Below are 18,854 nucleotides of genomic sequence, written 5' to 3' on the forward strand. Positions count from 1 at the left end.
GAATTATTTGTCGATGTATATTTTATGTTCGGAATTCAGATTGCTGTGGTCGGTGTACCACGAGATCCGCGCTCCATATTTCGTGTGCGCAAGGCCGGCGTATAATATCTGGTGACTCAATGGCCACTTTCTAATCAGACGTCAATCGGTTGTAATTTGGACTGGTTCCAAGAAGGTGGGCACTCTGTGTGACTGTGTACATGTGCGAGAGAGTTGTAGGCGTCCAGGTTCGCTCGTATACGCTAGCTCCATTAGATCCCAGTCGCGTCCCCCAAATGACGTTTGGGGGACGGTGGACAAGAAATAGAGAAAAAAGCGGTCCAGTTGCGTCTTCCAAAGCTAAATAGCGCCTCATTTTATGTTCGGCGTCCCCGGTAGAGACTCTATGCCGGGGACGCTGGACACAAAAATAGCGTCCGGACGCATGCATGCAGCCCCTTCTCGCCACATATCATTCTCTTTTTCCACACTTTCTCTCACCTACTTTTCCCACATGGGGTGGTCCCCTCTATTAAAATGCATGCATCCGGACGGTGTTTGAGGGACGCGGCTGGGAAGAGTCTCTTTTTTTTACAGATTTTTAGTCTCTTTTTGTCCGGCGCGGTCCTAAACATGCACCAAATCATTTGTGTCGGACGTTTTTGAGGGACGCGACTGGAGATGCTCTTAGAGCCGTTTCATTGGGGCACCCAATAATACTTTTATGAGTGTGTCTATGTCTAAGTTGACTAAGATTTTCTTAAGTCTCAGTCAACTGCAGTTCAAAGAAAAGTGCAACTCGTTACAGTTGCACATTTCTGGCAGAAAAGTGCAACTTTTTTATAAGTGACTTAGACTTAAGAAATTCTCAGTTGACTGAGACATAGCAAAACCGTACTTTTATATATAGTACTACCTTCGGAGTTCGGACTCTTTTAATCCACGCAGGGACCAACTCAAACATGCTAGCAGCCTTCACAACAACGCGTCGATTTAATCAGATCGGATGGAGTAGTATTTTGAGGGTTGATGGTGTTTTCAAGTTCTCACTGGTGTGTTCAATAAAATACACCGGTATAATTTGAAACCTAATAAAATCGTCGACAACCCCATGTCGGTCTACACGGAAGGACCAAGTTGGAGGCGCCAGCACTCCATCCACATAGCATTTCGCCACCTCCCAACGGCAACATCGGCAGCTGATCTTGAGCAACCTCCTCTGCCTTCAACACCGCATACTCTTTGCCCCTCCGTGTGGCGGTTCAAGGCTTGTTGAAATAAATAGAGATTGTGTTCCCCGTCGCATTGTTGCTTGACTCCAACTACTTCGCTAATTACGCAACACTTACGCCCAAGGATTTTCGGTGGCAATTTGAGATAAATAGAGATTGTGTTCGGCATCAGGGGGCACATACTTCATGTGCAAGAAAGACTGCACCGCTTGTGGGGCTTGCATGGCTGATATGCGCCGTCTTGTATATGGAATTCTCCTAGATGCAGTTGATGACTATTCTATGCATGATGGAGTCGATATACTTTGAGAGTGTCTACAGATTTTGCCCGGTAGTGCCAGTAGTATTTGTTGAGAGCACCAAAACCTAGAATGCGGGATTGAAGGGAGTAATTTCGTCCGTATGTGCAACATGACCCATACTGTTCAAAAGTACTTCTCGATGTTATTTGGTCAAAGATTATAAAATTTAATTTTGACCAAACCTATAATGCAAAGTAACTGCGATGGAAGGGAGTAATCCCGTCCGTACGTGCAACATGTCGCATCCTGTTCGAAAGCATTTCTTGGTGTTACGAAGTATTATATAAGGACATCATAGTACACGGCCGGCCATGTTGGACGGTGGAATTAAAAACCTAAGGTACTCTTTATTTTTGAATCATAATATATTAATCTAGGAAGTCGCCTCATTAAAAACCTTCCAGTCCCCTTAGATATCTTGATAAGGAAAAGAGTGCGTCTGAAACTTGCTGCTCCGACAGTCATCCAACTGTTACATCATTTAAGAGAGTTTGCAAAATAAAACTAGGGGGGGCCATCGACCCAATTACAAGACTCTTTTTTCAGAAAACTAAACTTAGCTAACTCATGAGCTACCTTGTTTGCTTCCCTCGAACAACTTTTAAAATTCCAATCGTCGTTGCCAGGTCAACAATGTCTGCATAAATTGGTGAGGCCTCGTTCCACCACCTTGTCTCCCATGTGCAAGCTTCTATTGTCTCAGAAGAATCAGATTCAGCGACGATTATATTACATCCCATAGATGTTGCTAGTTCCAATCCCTCCTTCGTAGCCATTGCTTCAGCCATCGCTACAGAAGATACATGTGATATTGGTCTGCGTGTAGCAGCAATAAAACTCCATGTGTGGTCACGTAGGATTGCTCCCATCGCCCCTACATGTTCTTCATGATAATAAAAAGCATCCACGTTAAGCTTCAAGTGGCGAGACCCCGGTCTCTCCCATGAATCATCATTATTCCCGTACTTTAAACCTAAGATACTCTTTGTTTCCCATGATTCCCAAAACACATGAATAGTTAAAAGTATGATTGAAGTGGTAGTTAAAAAACAACAGGAATTTGGATCTGAAAACATAATAAGAAAAAAATATCAGCAAGAGGTTGGAATAAGGCTCATTTGATTCATAGGATTCTTTATATTATTTTGTGTACTGTTGAGATCGATCTTATGAAAAAAATTCTGCATAAAATGTTTGAATCATAAGATCGTATCTCATAAAAAATGACCACATAGAGACCTAGTGTAAATTTTATAAGAAAATTGTATTAGATTAAATTTCGTAGCAGATTCCTGCACAACCATCAAAAAAATATTTTTTCACATAGGATTCAACTAGACATGGGTCTCAATCTTATAGGTTTCCTACTGCTATATTTTTTCTATCCTATAAATTAAAGAAACCCTTAAAATAGATAGAAAAATTTCCACCCATTGGGAGTGCAATTGAATCATTAGGAAAAATCCATGAGGATTTTATTCGTGTCAATCAACATCAAACATCAACCGTGGGAAAATATTCCTAAGGGGGGCCTAAATGGGAAAATATGGTTTAGATGTTAATGCTGTGTCAATGGTTTCCTACAAAATTTCTAGACACGCAGTATAATTTTGCAACGATATCTTTGAACATTCACTATAAGTGCAGCTCGGTGTTACAATAGTATAAAGCATGCCTTCACACACGGTTGAAATGGCCTGTCATACACGGTTTACAAACTGTCAGTACGCAAGAGTGAGTGATGGACCTCTACAATGCACATATTTTATATAACCATTGTCAAGGGTGAAATGTCCGCACATAATTTTGGAAAACCATGTGCCAAGGGTGAAATGTCGGACACAATTTTGGAAAGCAACCCGTCTGCCAAAGGAGACTGATTCCCACATCCTTTAGCTTCCTATGTCTCGTGTGTGTTTGGTAGCATCTGAGACGATGTTTGGGCGTGTGAGTTTAAATATGCCCGCACACAACCAGTTTAACCTAATTGTCTGGTTTTACCAAATATCGCAAACACTTTTACAATGTTAATCGTGCATTATTCATGCTGGTACAACATCTATTACGAGTACCTGCATCTCCAATTGTACTAGCAAGTAGCACAACTTGATTATATTTAGTTGTACATCTGATGCACCACATTTATACATGCATTCCGACATATATTATACTTATTGCTATATACAAATGTGTTTTTTTTGTTATGTCTTTTGTTTCACAATTAGCTTTCTGCAAAGAGATCTTCCACAGTCTTTCCAAGACTCTGCCTTGCTGCCTTGATGAAACTTGTCCGTAAGCTTTGTGTTGAAAATTGGAGAGGAAATTGGAGGAGGCTACTTAAGCACATTGTATCTGTCATGTCTAGGTAGAAATAAGGAAGTGAACCAGTGATATAATAGAGGCAAATAAATCAATTGCCAGTTTTCGGCATATATAGATACTTACTATTTTGCTAGCATAGAAGGTGCACGAATTTGACAAGAGAGACACTAATTAAGCCCTTCTATTATCATGCCGCGTTATATGAAAGAGAGACACTATACCTAACAACGAACACATTGCATGACTTGACATCCTAAGCACAAGACGGGAACATTACAATTTATCAATGTAGCTTCCGCCTCGCCACTGTAAAGAGTGTGATTTTTCCTATCCCGAGAACTTGATAAAACTTGAATGAGAGATGGAATGCAAGTTTATATAAATCATATTACAAGATTGATATTTAAAAGTAGTAACATGCCGGATCGACATAAGGTGAACTAGCACTTGATTCTGACGAGCCGAGAAATATCCCCTTCGCTTAAAAATACTAGTTAACTCGAATTTATCTAGATACGGATATACTCCCTCCATCCCAAAATGTAAGGCGTGTAAGTTTTAGTCAAAAGTCAACATATTTTAAGTTTGACCAAATTTATATGTGACAATATAAACATTCACAATACCAAATAAATATCCATACATTCACCAGAAAGTATAGTTTCTTATCCATTTGATATTGTAGATATTCATATTTTTTCGTATAAATTTGGTCAAACTTAGAAGATGTTGCCTTTTGGCTAAAGCTTAGACGCCTTACATTTTGAAACGGAGGGAGTATCTACATCTAAATATTTTGATATCATAGACAAAGCGCTAGTAGTTGCATAATATATACAACGCCCCATCCAATGGATAAAATGTTACGGGTGCATGCATAGTATTCCACAAACGGCCGGAGTGCTCGACACCTTCTTTTCCGTGAGATACACTCTCAACGTGACAACGTCGACGGTTAGCCTTGTGGTACGACACCACGTGTGACCTCCATCATATCTATGCTATGTTTTGGGAGAGAAACTCTAATTGGCCATTGGGTGCGCGTCTGCGTGTCTTAGCCCTTAGGAGAGAGATCCCTTGTGGTAGTACGTGCGTAGCAGGATTGTTGGAGTCGCTGTCTTGGACGCGTCAGGCGTACCAGGACAAGGAAGATTTGGCCGTACGTCGACGTCGGAGGAGTATGGCCGTATCGGCGTGTCGCAAATCATCAGTGATGGCCACACGGAATGACGGAAGGAAAACAACCCGCGCTTGCTTCCGGTGTGTGCACGGCGTGGCTGGCTGCTATCGGATAATAATGGATATTATCCTGTCACCCTTCAGATTGCAGTCTGTCACTCGTCAATCGACGATTTGCAGATCGCCGTCGCGATAACGCTAAACAAAAAGGGGCGTGCTGAGCGTCCCCCCGGGGGATCAAATCCCGGATCCCCCGGGTCGCCAGCCGTTCGTTGCCATGCATCCAATCGCGCACCTTTATTTTAAAAAAAGGAAAAAACATCCCACGAAGCCACGACTGAAGCACTCCAAGTCTCCAACCGCGCCTCCCGGAACTGCCGCCGCCGCCGACGAAGCGCTGCACCCGCGCCTCCCGGAACTGCCGCCGCCGACGACGAATCACCGCGCCCGCCCGAAAGCACCTCCGCTCGCATCGGCAGCCTCACCGGCGACGTCGACTCCTTGGGTAGCACAACCTTCGTTCCTTGGTAGCAAACCCATCGTTCGTTGGTAGCACCTCCGCTCCGAACTCCGGCGAGACCTCCGCCTTGCAGCATCCCACCTCCGGCAAGCAGAAAACGCCGCAACCAATGGTAGCAGCGATGCCTTTCTTCTGTAGCATCTGTGCTCGCCTATGGTAGCACCGCCACCTCCCATGGTAGCACCGGCGACCTTCTTTGGTAGCAGCTCGGACCGCCGGACGTAGCAGGCACCGCCGCCGCTTGGAGCAGAGCCACCGACCTTTGGTAGCAGCGCCCCTGGCCGAAAGTAGCAGCAGCCGCCGTTTGCAACAAATCCGCCGGCCAGACGTAGAAGGCTTCCCCGCCGCTTGCAGCAGCGTCGCCGGCCTTTGGTAGCAGCCCCGCCGGCCGGACATAGCAGGCGTTCCCCCCGCTTGCAGCTGCGCCGCCGGCCTTTGGTAGCAGCACCACCGGAGGGATGTAGCAGACGCCGCCGCCTTCGGTAGCATCGCCGCCGAGGCCGACCGTAGCTAGTTATGGCGGCCAGAGGAGCTCGGCCTCGTGGTGGCTGTGCGGTAGCAGACAACGGGCGCAGTGAAAGGTAGCCCATGGCCAGGAGGCAGTTATGGCGGAGGATCGGGCGAAGAGGGAGAAGAGGCGCTGCGGTCACTACAATGGGTGTCGAAGACGGCAGCCTTTGTGGGCAGAGAGAAGATAAAGACTATGCACGTGGTGGGCCCCCAACCATCCCGATCTCTCCAGATTCTCTAGGCCTAGTGACAGCCGGTGCCAGCGAGGCGGACGATCGGTTCGCGCGATCCCCCGGGGGAAGGAGAGCGTTTTCCAAACAAAAATCGAGAAACACTTTGTGCGCTATTCGGTGGACTCTGCCTGCTGCTGCCACTAAAATTGAGGAAGCCGTTTATCGGAGCTTTAACTGGGCCGCTTTTCGGCGCCACCATGCTTATACAGGTTTTGGGCCGGCCGGCTGATCCTGGCCCATAAGCACCAAACGGCGAGCTCCCCTCCCAACCCCGTCTCCTTCCTTTTTCTAGATCACTGCTGCGCGGCGGCGGCGGCTGCGCGGCGTGCAGCGTCCGCGGTGGCGGTGCCGGTTCTGAGAGGTGACTTCTCCTCCTCTGCTAGTCTCTCTCTCCCCCCTCCCCCCTCTGTGATATTCCTTTTTTTCGCTTGCCGTCGCACCTGGGATGCTGGGACCCAAGGGCGAGTGCATCTTTGGCTGTTCCCGATTCGATCCAAGAACGGCGGTTCGGTAGGAAATCTTGATGCATTACATCATATATACACATGTTGCTCCTAGTGCATCATCCTTTGGGCGTGCTGGGATGTTTCTTTCGCTCGAAGGTGGCTGCGCGGGGACATTGGACCTGCTCTGAACACCACATGTTCGGTGAAATGCCTGGGTGAAACTCCTATCTTTTGCTGCGCCATGACTGTTTTACCGATTGGTTGCACCTGGGAGAAGCCTTCATATCTTCTTCTTCGTTGTGGTATCATACCATAACGTCATTTCTCATTGCATCAGCAGTCTTGCTTTTGGGTATCTGGACTTCCTAGTGTTGCTCCAGTAACTGAGATAGGCTCGTATTCTGTTAATCAAAGTTTGCTCTTGCTCACATCTAAATGTATCGTGCTAATAAAATGCCCATGATACCTGCTGTATGACTAGTGGGGGTTGTGTACCATAAATCCTCGGTTATATCTACCATCGAAATGCGCAGTAATATTGGGTTCATTGACAAGTGTTCATGAAACGAGTGGAAAATCAGAAATTTAATTTTCAGTAAAACAGAATGACCTCTGTTCTTTTCTGCAACGCGATTTGATCTGTTGACTTAATAACAAAATAACAGATTTAGGTCTTGTTGTTTTGATCAAGTCTCAATCATGAAATACATTAGTTGGTGGTCCAGGCAAGCCGGAGAGCTCCCCACAGTTGCTTGATTGAAAGCAGTTTTCTGACTAGTCCCTGATGCTGCATCCAACTACGATGTACATTTCATCAGTTTTGATGCTTCATTCTGCTTCTGGTTTAGATATCTTGGATACCATGTGTTATATTTGCTCCCAATCCCTTTCTTCCCCACTGCACATCACCGCCTCCCCTCCCCCCCCCCCCCCCCCCCCCCCCCTTTCTGAGCGTTGACCAAGAGAGACTGGGCCGACCCCGAGCCTTCTCCGGCGGCTTTGCCGGTCAGAGATGGCGCATGGGAGGCGCCGGAGTAGCTCCTAGCTGTAGATCTAGGTTTTTTGGCCCTCTGCCGGTAGTTTGGAGTAGGGCATCTGAGTCTTTGACCCGGACCTGGCGCTTCCGGTGGTTGAGCGGCGGCGACGTCGTGCTCCAGCAGTCGGAACAGGCGGCGAACTCGCCCATGGCCGGGATCTCCGCAAATAAAGGGTCCTTTAGGAGCCTTCTTCTGATGCAGCTGTTGGAGGCTGCCCTGCTCCTCCTGGCCGGCTGTGTCGGCGAGGGGGAGGGGCGAGGCGGCAACAAGCGCTGTGCTGTGCTGATTCCCCCGGCCGGCCGTGGAGGCGAGAGGGGAATCGACATGGAGCTGCACTCTCTTCTGCGTTTGGAGCAGATGCTGTAGATGGAGCTGTCAAGCAAAAGCAGAGGATTCGTCTGGTTTTTGCCGTCGTGGCGATGGAAGAACTAGGTCAGGTCTGGGCTTTGCGGCTCCGTATCGGGGGGTCTCCGATTCCCTTTAAACTGCTTCTGCAGCAAATCCCAAGCGGCGGCCTTAGACCACAAGCTTGGTCCAGCTGCACTTGAGTTTGGTTTTCTCAAGGTCGTTCGTCCTCTGAGTGAGAATCTTCCTCAGCTCCGATGTGGTGGATTCTGCTGCCTCCGGCGCCCCAAGTGGTTTCGCCCCCGGCAGCGTCAGGACTAGCCGGCAGCCGCATCTGGTGGCATGGTGGCAGAGCTCGGACTCGATCACGTTTCCTGGACCGACGTCATTTCTTCTGGGGTGCGATTCATAGTTTACAAGGACATGTGTGTACTTATTTGGGTTCCGCTCAGGGCCTTATTGTAAAATCGTACCCTCTACCTTTTCCAGGCCCTTCGGGGGCTTTTATCTTTCAAAAGTGTTATATTTGCAGTGGATCTGCAACTTGTTACTTGTATTTATCACCATTAAGGAAATTCTTCTTCTTCTGTTAAAATAAAACTATGATTTCAGTGTTTCTGATCCAGTTTTGTGCAGATATATGTATAACACATAAATTTTGGGACTTAAATCTGTATAAAAACAAAAACAGAAATTGTTCATACTGAAGATAAACACATAATGTTCTCTTCTTTTTTTTTGTTCATCTCCTTTGTACTTTCATGCCGCATCTAGTTCTCTGTGAAATCAAATTTCCCACACAAATGAGGAAAAGTTAACAGGAAAGCTCCAAAGGACTAGCTAGCATACCACAACGCACAACTGAGGTTATTGGAGGGCTTGTGGGCATTTGTAAGGTTGACTCTTTGGCTTAGTAAAAGTAGAGCAACCTAACGTAAAATCTATTCAGCATGGAAAGCTGAAAAGGACATGATGCATAAGCCCAGTTTTTTTTCCCCATAGTACAGTATTATCTATATTTGAGAGAATTCTTTTAGTTACAGGTAAATTTGGGCAAGCAAGATGGCTCTCTCATCAGTTTTCAGGAGAGTAAATGTCAAAGAACTGATCTCAAATGTTCCGGTGTACACTAGCACAACAGGTGATGATTTTGCAGTTTGCGATATCGAAATTTCAAACTTGGATCTTCTCGTTTTTCTGCACAAGTGGACTTAATTTCTTGTATGTACTTGATTCCAGAGGCATCTGGAGGACTGAGCTTGGTGTTTAGGCGTTGGGCCACGAAAAAGACTGCTGGATCAACAAAAAATGGCCGCGACTCTAACCCCAAATATTTGGGTGTTAAGAAATTTGGGGGAGAGGTACCATCTTAAGATGCTCCTTACGGTTTTAATGTTTCTTCTTGACGATACCTTGAACGAGATTGCATGAATAACCTCCAAAATCTCGTGAAAATAGCTAAGAGTTTTGATCTTTTTTGGTATCTTCTCATATATTGGCACTCACGTGTCCTCATCTCCTTAGTATAGAACAAAAGGGAAAATTTGTCATACTGCTCTCCGACACTTACACTTGTCTCTTTTTTTCAGAAAGTGGAACCAGGAAACATCATCGTACGCCAAAGAGGAACCCGCTTCCATCCTGGAAACTATGTTGGCATGGGGAAGGATCACACTCTCTTCTCTCTGAAAGAAGGCCATGTGCGGTTCGAGAGGAATAAGCTGACTGGCAGGAAATGGATTCATGTCGAACCTGTAGCTGGTCACACTCTCCACCCTGCCTACGCCACTGAAGCTGATATGGAGCAACTATAGTAACGATCTTTGCGTGGGTTTGCAGTAACATGTCGCTGATAGGTTCCTGGGTATAACTGATGTTTTGCTCAGACTTGGATACCTTCGGTCAATGAATTTGTTCCAAGGAAGATGTTTCAGGATTAGGATGATTGCAATAAGTAACTCCAGCATGTTTCTGATGCCATTTTAAGTACCTGTTCTGCACTTTCCTGTGTGGATTTTAGTCCGACAATCTGTAATGCGTAGTTTATGCGCTACTTTTCTCTGAAATCATTAGCGTAACCTCCTGTGGATCTCTTCTCCAAGTTTGCCTACTGATTTTAAATTCACCACATGGCGCTGAACGCCAACACTCTAGTGACTGCAGCTTGCCATGAAAACATGTTCACCTGCCACAATCTTGCTTGATGCACGCGGGGCATTGTTCCAGCTTTCACCATTCTGACTTCAGCTCGCTTGTTTGAGCTAGTCTCCCTTCCTGGTGTTTTTTTGTTTGTTGGTTGGTTGTGTGTGCTCACATGCCGCTCTGCTGACCCTGGGTGAGATAGGGGCTATTGATCTACAGAAGCGCGCTTTGGGACCAAGAAGTTTGACATGCTGACGGTGTTCAAGTACTTCATGAGATGCATCCTCGTTTGTTTTAACGCTTTCTGGTAGAGTGTACGCCTCTAGGTTTGACCCATTCCATCTGTTTCTGTTGCATTTTTTGGTCCAGAAAAAGGATTCTGTTAAGATGGTTCGTTTGCAGCGCTCAACTCGTGAGAATAAGTTGATATCAGAGCCTTCGGTTCTTTATTGGGTTTGGCACCAAAAAACTCAAAAAGGAATACTGAAAAAGAAATGTTAGCAAAAAGAAGATACGGAGTACATGTCTAGAAATTGATGATTTAGTATGCTGCATCCGGATCAATTTTGATCTTTTCTCCAGACAGCCAGCCGGTTAAAACGCCAGCGTTTCTTTGGGCTTATAATTGTACTCAGGAACAGTGTGTCCAGCGGCCTGAAACATGAAAACCTATTAACTAAGTCAAATTACATTTACACTGGAAAACAATGCAGTGGAAAGTGGATAAACTCTTATTAATTTCTTGAGTTCCCGATTCAGCGGTAAGAGAATTCGAAGTGACCAAAGTTTGGTTCAAACACGCGTGGCAGCATGGTTGCTGCAGCAAGTCATTGAAGCAGGAAACAGAGAATTGTGCACTCCATCTGTCTCCAAAAGGATGTCACAGACTTGTCTAAATATCGTGTTTAGATACATCTAAATTTAAATGGATCTACCACATTTTTTTGGGGCGGAGGAAGCACGTGATATTTGTGCTGCTAGAACACTCTCCCGTTCAACTTTACAAGTTATTAATGTGCTTATATATCCTCGTTATGTTTTTGTGTTGCCAAGTCGGAAGTCCACGGCAAACATTTAGCCTATTTTGGTTATGCCGTACCAAAATGGTTTGGTTGTCAAACAAATATCACCACGTGCAAAAATTTCTGCATCCAAATCATTTCCGGAGAGAAAGAGTGTTTGAGAGAGGCTTCTTGTAATCACGCATTTTCTAACGTTCAGTAATAGCCTAGTAAGTATTAGAATTATTTAATTTAGTTTCGTTTGTGATTATATTTTCATTCACATTGAAGAAAATCTGAGCAGAGAGTGATGCCACGCAGTGTCCGCAGAGCCGCGCCGTGAGCTCCATAGCGGCGTCTTCAAGGAGAACACAACGCTAGAGAGACGCCACTGCCCAATTCGAGGATTATGGGGTTTCAGTTGGATCACAAAGGAGGACCGGTCGAAGCCGCAAAGATGCCTTCAAGAAGGGGAGTTCAAATACGGCATGGCCGTGACCTAGGAACTAGGCAAGGGTTTCTTGGATTATAATTTGCTGGAAAGTAAAAGACAAGTTAAGTAATTACAGGTAACTTAAATGCTCTTTTCAAAGAAATTTCAATCCTCTATTCAAGAGAATAAGTTTGGATGTGTTCTTATATGAGGCAAGTGTTCCTAAGGGCGACACGGACTTCATTGCATACGGATTTCTAGAAAAGCATGGTAAATATGTTGTCAAGTTTTATTCTCATCGGATGGAGCCTAAAATAGGCGCAACCACAATCATGAACAAGCACACATGCAATCATTGGTCCCTAAGCCATTTGCATGAACCAACTAGGAATTCATTAAGACATAAATATTCAACCATTACCGTAAGTTCTAAGATCCCTAGTCATATAAACCTCTCTAATGCAACTCTTAAGATTTCGACAAGGTTTCTATCATCTCATGCCATCCATACTCCTTTTCATTACACTAAGGTGTAGCCCTATAAGCAGGGCGGAGCCAGCAGGGTGGAAGGGTGGGGCGGCCCCACCCTAAGATTTGGCCCAGCCCATATATCTTCTATAGAAAATGAGAAAAAAAAATTAAAAAGCCCAGCTCAGTTAGGCCTGCCCCACCCTAACAAAATGGGCTAGATTCGCCACTGCCTATAAGCACATATAGATGAAAGAACACACAGTTACGTTAATATGTTACCATCATAGAACCATATCAAAGTACAAAACTTGACAAAATACTCATGGCATACTATATAGAAATCATGCCAATCCATCCTATGCCCTCAGGAAAATGGGTAACTACTCACAGGGGTGAAACATGACAATGATCAGTCGCATACGGTATACAACAAATCTAAAAATATAACGTTTCCACCAAATAACAACAAGCTACCGAGCACAAGCATGCACACATCATTAAAAACTTACTTACGGTTCTGACCTATCACAAACTATGAGGAGGGTGGAGTGGATCTTCGAGATAGGGTCAGTGCTGATGTTGGGGATGATGGAGATGCTGATGGAGAGACTCCTCATACATCAAGGAGGAGTTGGTGATGAAGATGGCTTCAATTTCCCCAGGTCAGAGGCCTCGGAGCAGCATGCTCTGCCCTCTCCCAAAGAACGAGAAGACTTTCGCCTCCACTGCCACCTCTATAAATCTGAAAAAAAGTTATGGCGTAGCTTTTCCTGCGATATAGAGCTCCCCATAAAACTCGGAGGCGAGGCGATGCACGATGGCCAAATGGTCCCCCATGGCGCGCAGGGGTATCATTCTGCTACATGGGGCCTATCTTAGGCCTCGTGGCCCTTCCAGTTGACTTCTTCTGCTAGTGGTCTTCTCTCTTATGAAAAACTTATGTGGTAATTTTCCTTGATTTGATTGAGTCCCTAGAGGTTCCTCAAACGTAAATACAAAATAGGAGGTTTTCTGCCTTTCAAGAATTAAATACTCAAACAATGGACTTTTTAAAAATATCCCATAAACATCTAATTAAGTAAAAATAATGCAATACCAATTCAAATAACAATATACACTATCCCTATGTGTATCACCCATACACTACGGCCAGAAGGCTCTCGAGCGGTCGGCATGCATGACAGAACCAAGGTTCCGATGAGGGACATCTAACGGTGACTTGAAGACACCACAACTGCTAGCATCACTAGATTAGATATAGGGGTGGATGAGATGATGGGCTTGAAAGGGTCGCGAGCACTGCCCCGAGCCGATGTCGTGGTGACCGGAGACTCCTGACCGCCGGCCGCGCTACCTCCTACGTCGAACAACAACAACAATGATGGTTGCATGCGATTCCAGATCGGAAGGTGGATGGCGACGGGCTAGCAAGGGCCAGGGCTCTACTTCAACCCAAGAAATAGAGGTGGTCAGAGACACCCGTCTGTGGCTGTGCTGCCCGCCTTGCGTCCAACTCCCTTCCTACCGGACGCGCATATTCTCATGACCATACGGCACCAGGAGTACATGACCATATGTGATACTGTCCAGTGCATCAAGATTGGTGATTCATATTTGTGAAAAGGACGCTCGGTTTTACCAGATTCATATCAGGAAGTCCCTGTTGTTTATAAAGTTCTTCACCAGTTCTAATGTGGATCATGTGTTCTCATCTTAAGTTCTTCACAAATTACAGTGTGTATCCATAGATCCCTGTATAAGTAACATTTATCCACATTAAAAAATCTTTCGAAATTCATAAGTAATAGCGTCCGGTGCCGAACGACACCACCACCGTGACAGCCACCGCGTCAGGCTGTGGTGGCCATATCTTGTTACCGTTGTCAGTGGGCGCGGAGCACGACGGCGTGCGGCGCTGTGCTGGCCCAGCGCGAGGGTGGCGACGAAGATTCAGTGGGTGACGAGGAGGTTCTAGCCGGTGCCGACAAGGAGGGAGGCGGGCAGCAGGATTTGGGGGAAGATTGTTAGGATTTTATCCCGATTTGGGTGTTTTATACAGGCATCTCCTAGGACTACTCCCGAATTAGAAAAAGTGGAGGGGTCATTTTGCAAAAATTATGAGGGCGAATCTCCGCTTGTATCGTTCGGCTGGTATATGGGCATGGCGCCATATCGTACTGTACTACGAATTATCGAAACATGATCTGTCAGCCGAAGCACCGCTGCCCTCAAAGACCCCACCATGGCCACGCTTGACCGCTGCGAATGCGTTGCTCCCTACATCCCACAACTCTTCGCACATGCAGTTCCTCGCTGCCGCTGCGAACCACGCAGGCAAGGCTCAACACGGACCACCAACACCGGCGAGGGAGGGGAAAGGGGGACGGGCGATTTATTGGGCTAGGGTTATAGTCGCCGCCGGAGTCGAGAGCGACCCGGGAGGAAGTTTTCTCTGTACACAGAGTTGATAAATCCTATCTCAATTGTTGGAAATGGTTTTAACCCGTTTCCATAGGATCGCTTTGTACTAGTGAAGTTCACAATATCTTAATAGATTTGGTATCTGGATCTTGATAGAACTTACATGAGTTTTCCTCGAGTTATATATTTCAAATTATCAGAAACTTGATGCAACTCATATGAGATGCACCACATATAAAAGCAGCAACATCCAAATACTAGTTGACTTAAAAAGATACAAAGTTAAGTTAAAAAAAAAGATACAAAGTCATTCTTGCAAATATGCTACAACCATCCCTCAAAACAAATATGCCACAACCACCTTGTAGCCGAATCTTGGCATTACCCAAAAGCCAACGGTGCAGCCCGTAAACAGATTCAAGCCAGCAGCACCTCGTTGATGAGCCTATCAACATTGCGCATGGACCGTCCATCACGCCGCGCTGAGGCCACTGCGCTGTCCCGGAGCTCCGTCACGCGGCGCCGCATCTCCCCTCCCTTCTCCCCCTCCATGACCTCCCGTATCATGGCCTCCACCTCGGCCCTTTTCACGTCGTCCGCGATCTCCATTCCGACGCCCCACTCCGTGCACTTGTACCGGCAGTTGGTCTGCTGGTCCGCGAAGAATGGCCAGCACACCATCGGCACGCCGGAGCTGATGCTCTCCAGCGACGAGTTCCACCCGGAGTGCGTGAGGAACGCTCCCACGGCCTCGTGCTCCAGCACGTTGGCCTGCGGGCACCACGTCGACAGCATGCTCCGCCCCTCCGTCTCCGCCGAGAACTCCGGAGGGATCGCGGCCGTGTCGCCCTTGACGAGGTCGGGCCGCACGTTCCACAGGAAGGCGTAGCCGGTGTTGGCCAGGCCCCACGCGAACTCCAGCAGCTGCTCGTTCGACATCACCGTAATGCTCCCGAAGTTGACGTACACCACCGAGCGGGGAGGGTGGCGGTCGAGCCACTCGAGCAGGCCGTCCTGCTCCTTCCACAGGCTGGAGCCAAGGGCGGCGGCTGGGCTCTTCTCAGGCACGTTGTTGCGCGCAGTTAGGTAGAGCGGCCCCGCGGTGTAGATAGGCGGCAGGAGCTTGGACATGGCGTCGAGCAGCGGCGCGTCGAGCTCGTCGAAGGTGTTGATGATCACCCCCGACGCCTGCGACATGGCGGCCAACTCGTGGACGAAGAAGTTGAACATGACGTCGTCGGGGTCTGTGGTTCGCACGAAGCTCGGCATGTCGCGCAGCCGCATGTCCTTGGGCAACGCTGGTATCCAGTCGATGGTCGTGTCGTCCAAGTATCCATTGCTCAACTGCGCCTCGTCTGCAGTCGGCAAGTCAGCGATAACGCATCTCAGTTAACCATGTTACCTCCAATTACGTATGTAGTTCTAGGCTACTACTACAGGCACACAGCAAGTAGTATGAACATCTAACATCATCCAACTTGCAAAATACGTATATATGTAATTAACCAATTTAATTTGTTCTGATCCAAACAACAGAAGATTTTGTATATATGTACGTGCAGACATACATACATACCTTTGAGAGGGAAGATCCCACGGTCGCGCAGATCCTTATAGTGGTGGTAGGTCATGAATCCACAGGCGCTGCCGGTCCAGAGCGTGGCGCAGCGGAGGTCGAGCTCCCGCGCGGCTCGGAGGGCGAAGGTCATAAGGCTATCGGCCACCGCGCAGGTGACCGGCGGCAGCGCGCCACTGGAGGTCTCGGCCTCCTCGTCGAGCTTCGCGACGAGCTCCCTGAACCTGGGGAGGAAGGTATTCATGATGGCGTAGCAGAGCGCAGGGATGTCCTGCGTGGCGTCCGGATTGGACGGCGGGAGGCCGTCGGCGAAAGTGGCGAACCGGAACCCGGGCACGCCGTGGAGCGTGTCCGCGCCCTGCGAGCGCAGCAGGCGGCGGTGGTTGAACTCGTTGTTGACGAAGGTCACGTGGAAGCCCCTGGCGTGGAGCAGCTTGGCCAGCTGCAGCATCGGCGTGACGTGCCCCTGCGCCGGGTACGGGATCATCACGGCGTGCGGCCTCTTGGCCGGCGGCAGCGACCCCATGGATCTCTGTTCTAAGTTCTCACTATGTTTTGGGTGTGGCCGTGTGCACCTGTGTCGAATGAGGTCCGAACCTGAAGCATTTGGCACTACTATATAATACGGCGCGCGCTTGCTGGCCTGTAGATGCAGGCGTACTATTTTCAGTTCAGTAGAGGCTGACAGGTTGCCGCCCGGCTGCTGTCGTTGGCTTTATATATTCTACTGTATTTCAGTTTCCTTATAATGGAGGCGTTAAAGTCTCCTCGTACTCTGATGTTTTTGGATTCCAGAAGATTCTTCGCGGGAACTCTTAGCCACTTACGACAAAACTTTTGTGGACATTTTTTTTCGACCACTTGTCAAAGACAGTGTTTCTGCATTTTTTTTTTCGACCACTTGTCAAAGACAGTGTTTCTGTAATTTTTTTTTTTTTTTGAAACACAGTACAAACGCAGGCGCTCACATACACGCGCATACACTCACCCCTATGAACGCACACACGCACACCCTACCCCTATGAGCACCTCCGAAAGACCGAGCCGGCGGATTGGATCTTGAAATTGACGAAGTCACCACAGGCGCCTCGCTATCGACGGGAACGTCGCCTCCCACTGAAAGAATATTCCGCCTTTATGAGACACACAGATGTCAAACCTGGGGTTTGAACTCTGGTGGGCTGGGGGTACAACCACCCTCCTAACCACCCAACCTCAGGTTGGTTCTCGTGTTTCTGTAATTTTATAAAGCCGAATAAAATAAAATTATCTAGTTTTCAAGAAAAACTAGGAAAACAATATACAAAGCGTGGTTGATTAAGCAAAAGCATGGTTGATTAAGCACAATCCGCAAATATTGTACCATGCACATCAATGTATCGTTTTCTTTCTCCTCCATGTCGTCGCCTCCTGAAACCATAGCACCGTCTCTACCTCCGTATTCTCTATAGATCGGTTTCCCTTCCCCCGGCCCGTCTCGCTGGTATCGGGAGGGGTGGGGAACCTGATCTATATGAGGAGGGTTTTTTTTTTCTAAAAGTAGTGTTTTCCTAGATTAGGTTAGAGTTTTGATATTTGTCTTCTTGGCCTCTGTCACAATGGAGATAACATCATTTACAATAAGTGATCTTCGAATCTTTGTTCGACGATGAGATCTCATCCGACGTCAATAATAGTGGGGAGATTACGATTCCCTAGGTGACAAGGGTTAACCTCGGTAATGTCCATGGATATGGACTTAGAATTTTGGGGAAAGAGGTGTGCTACTGGTTTCGTCGTCTGGTCAGACAAGATTGAGGCAAAGTCGATGTAATACTAGAATAAATCTAGGGTTACAACAATGATTCGAGAATCCCCTCATGTTGGCTCCTCCTAGCCATTATATAGAAGGCTAGGTCTCGGAATCCAGTTCGGGTCCGTTTACAAGTATTTCATACAAGGATATGTTTATTTTCGCTCCTTTGATGGGTCTTTTCTTATTCGACACGCTTTGGTTCCTAGGCTCCTGATGCTTCCAAACTTTTAGCTACGTAGGATTCTTCATGAATACGTACCAGGTTACACAAGTCGCATGCCCAATAAGGCATACCGATGTCAGTAGCCCCCGAGATTCTATTCGAGTCGCAGACTTGAGTCGAATCTCCAGATCATGACTCGTTCCTTTGCAAGGTGAACCCAAAATTTTAAGTACTTTATGTATTAATATTGAATTGTATTTTATCATTGGGATTTTCATAAACGAGCGCTTTTGACGGATCAAGAACCAGTTAATTGCTCTTGGAAATAAAACATCGTGAAACTACTTTAAACTCGAGTCCCCGGACTTGAATCCGGTATGATGGCATAATCTAGCTTGAGCCGCGGAGGTCTTATCGAGTTCTGAATTCCAGATAATTTATTCTGGGTACCCAACATGTCCGTCGGGATTTTGCATCATATCACGGATATGGAAATTGTCTAGTAGAGTACATCTTGTGCGAGTGCCATGCCGCATAGGACGAATCCTAAGGTCTTACATTCGTGCTTATAAGCATGGCATTCAGATATTTTATCCGGTGGACGTGGCCTGAGAATATGAACTTTATATCGGCTGCTTTGTTTAGCTTATGCACTAGTTAAAGTTGTCGGGTTCTTGTTTTAACCGAAGTTTATCTTCTCGTCCGGTGCTCAATCAATGCTCCAAATGGGAGTAAATGACTAGTCTA

General features: G+C 46.9%; 2 protein-coding genes across 3 annotated transcripts; one reads left to right on the forward strand and one right to left on the reverse strand.

Moving 5' to 3' along the window:
• Positions 1–6,486: 6,486 nt before the first annotated feature.
• LOC127334224 (uncharacterized) lies at positions 6,487–10,171 on the forward strand. Of its 2 annotated transcripts, none has more exons than XM_051360643.2 (4): positions 6,487–6,638; positions 9,143–9,246; positions 9,345–9,466; positions 9,695–10,171. In XM_051360643.2, the coding sequence occupies exons 2-4, from the start codon at positions 9,168–9,170 to the stop codon at positions 9,917–9,919; spliced, it is 426 nt and encodes a 141-aa protein (XP_051216603.1). In that variant the 5' UTR covers positions 6,487–6,638; positions 9,143–9,167; the 3' UTR covers positions 9,920–10,171. The 2 variants fall into 2 exon arrangements, with proteins under 2 accessions (XP_051216603.1, XP_051216602.1); XM_051360642.2 differs by having other exon boundaries at positions 6,492–6,638; positions 9,149–9,246.
• Positions 10,172–14,808: 4,637 nt separating this feature from the next.
• On the reverse strand, positions 14,809–16,723 carry LOC127334223 (7-deoxyloganetin glucosyltransferase). Its single transcript, XM_051360641.2, has 2 exons — positions 16,150–16,723; positions 14,809–15,928 (listed from the first exon to the last, which is right to left on the reverse strand). Exons 1-2 carry the CDS (start codon positions 16,673–16,675, stop codon positions 14,991–14,993), a joined length of 1,464 nt encoding a protein of 487 aa, XP_051216601.1. The 5' UTR covers positions 16,676–16,723; the 3' UTR covers positions 14,809–14,990.
• Between the last annotated feature and the right edge of the window lie 2,131 nt (positions 16,724–18,854).

This window comes from Lolium perenne, chromosome 2 (genome assembly GCF_019359855.2).
Source record: "Lolium perenne isolate Kyuss_39 chromosome 2, Kyuss_2.0, whole genome shotgun sequence".
NCBI lineage: Eukaryota > Viridiplantae > Streptophyta > Magnoliopsida > Poales > Poaceae > Lolium > Lolium perenne.

What these genes read in the sequence shown, in the direction of transcription:
- LOC127334224 (XM_051360643.2), top strand. Translation starts at nt 9,168, where the DNA reads ATGGCTCTCTCATCAGTTTTCAGGAGAGTAAATGTCAAAGAACTGATC. An exon ending in GGTGTACACTAGCACAACAG is followed by an intron (nt 9,247 to 9,344) that starts GTGATGATTTTG and finishes ACTTGATTCCAG; the next exon opens with AGGCATCTGGAGGACTGAGC. An exon ending in TTAAGAAATTTGGGGGAGAG is followed by an intron (nt 9,467 to 9,694) that starts GTACCATCTTAA and finishes TCTTTTTTTCAG; the next exon opens with AAAGTGGAACCAGGAAACAT.
- LOC127334223 (XM_051360641.2), bottom strand. Translation starts at nt 16,675, where the DNA reads ATGGGGTCGCTGCCGCCGGCCAAGAGGCCGCACGCCGTGATGATCCCG. An exon ending in TGGGATCTTCCCTCTCAAAG is followed by an intron (nt 15,929 to 16,149) that starts GTATGTATGTAT and finishes TGCCGACTGCAG; the next exon opens with ACGAGGCGCAGTTGAGCAAT.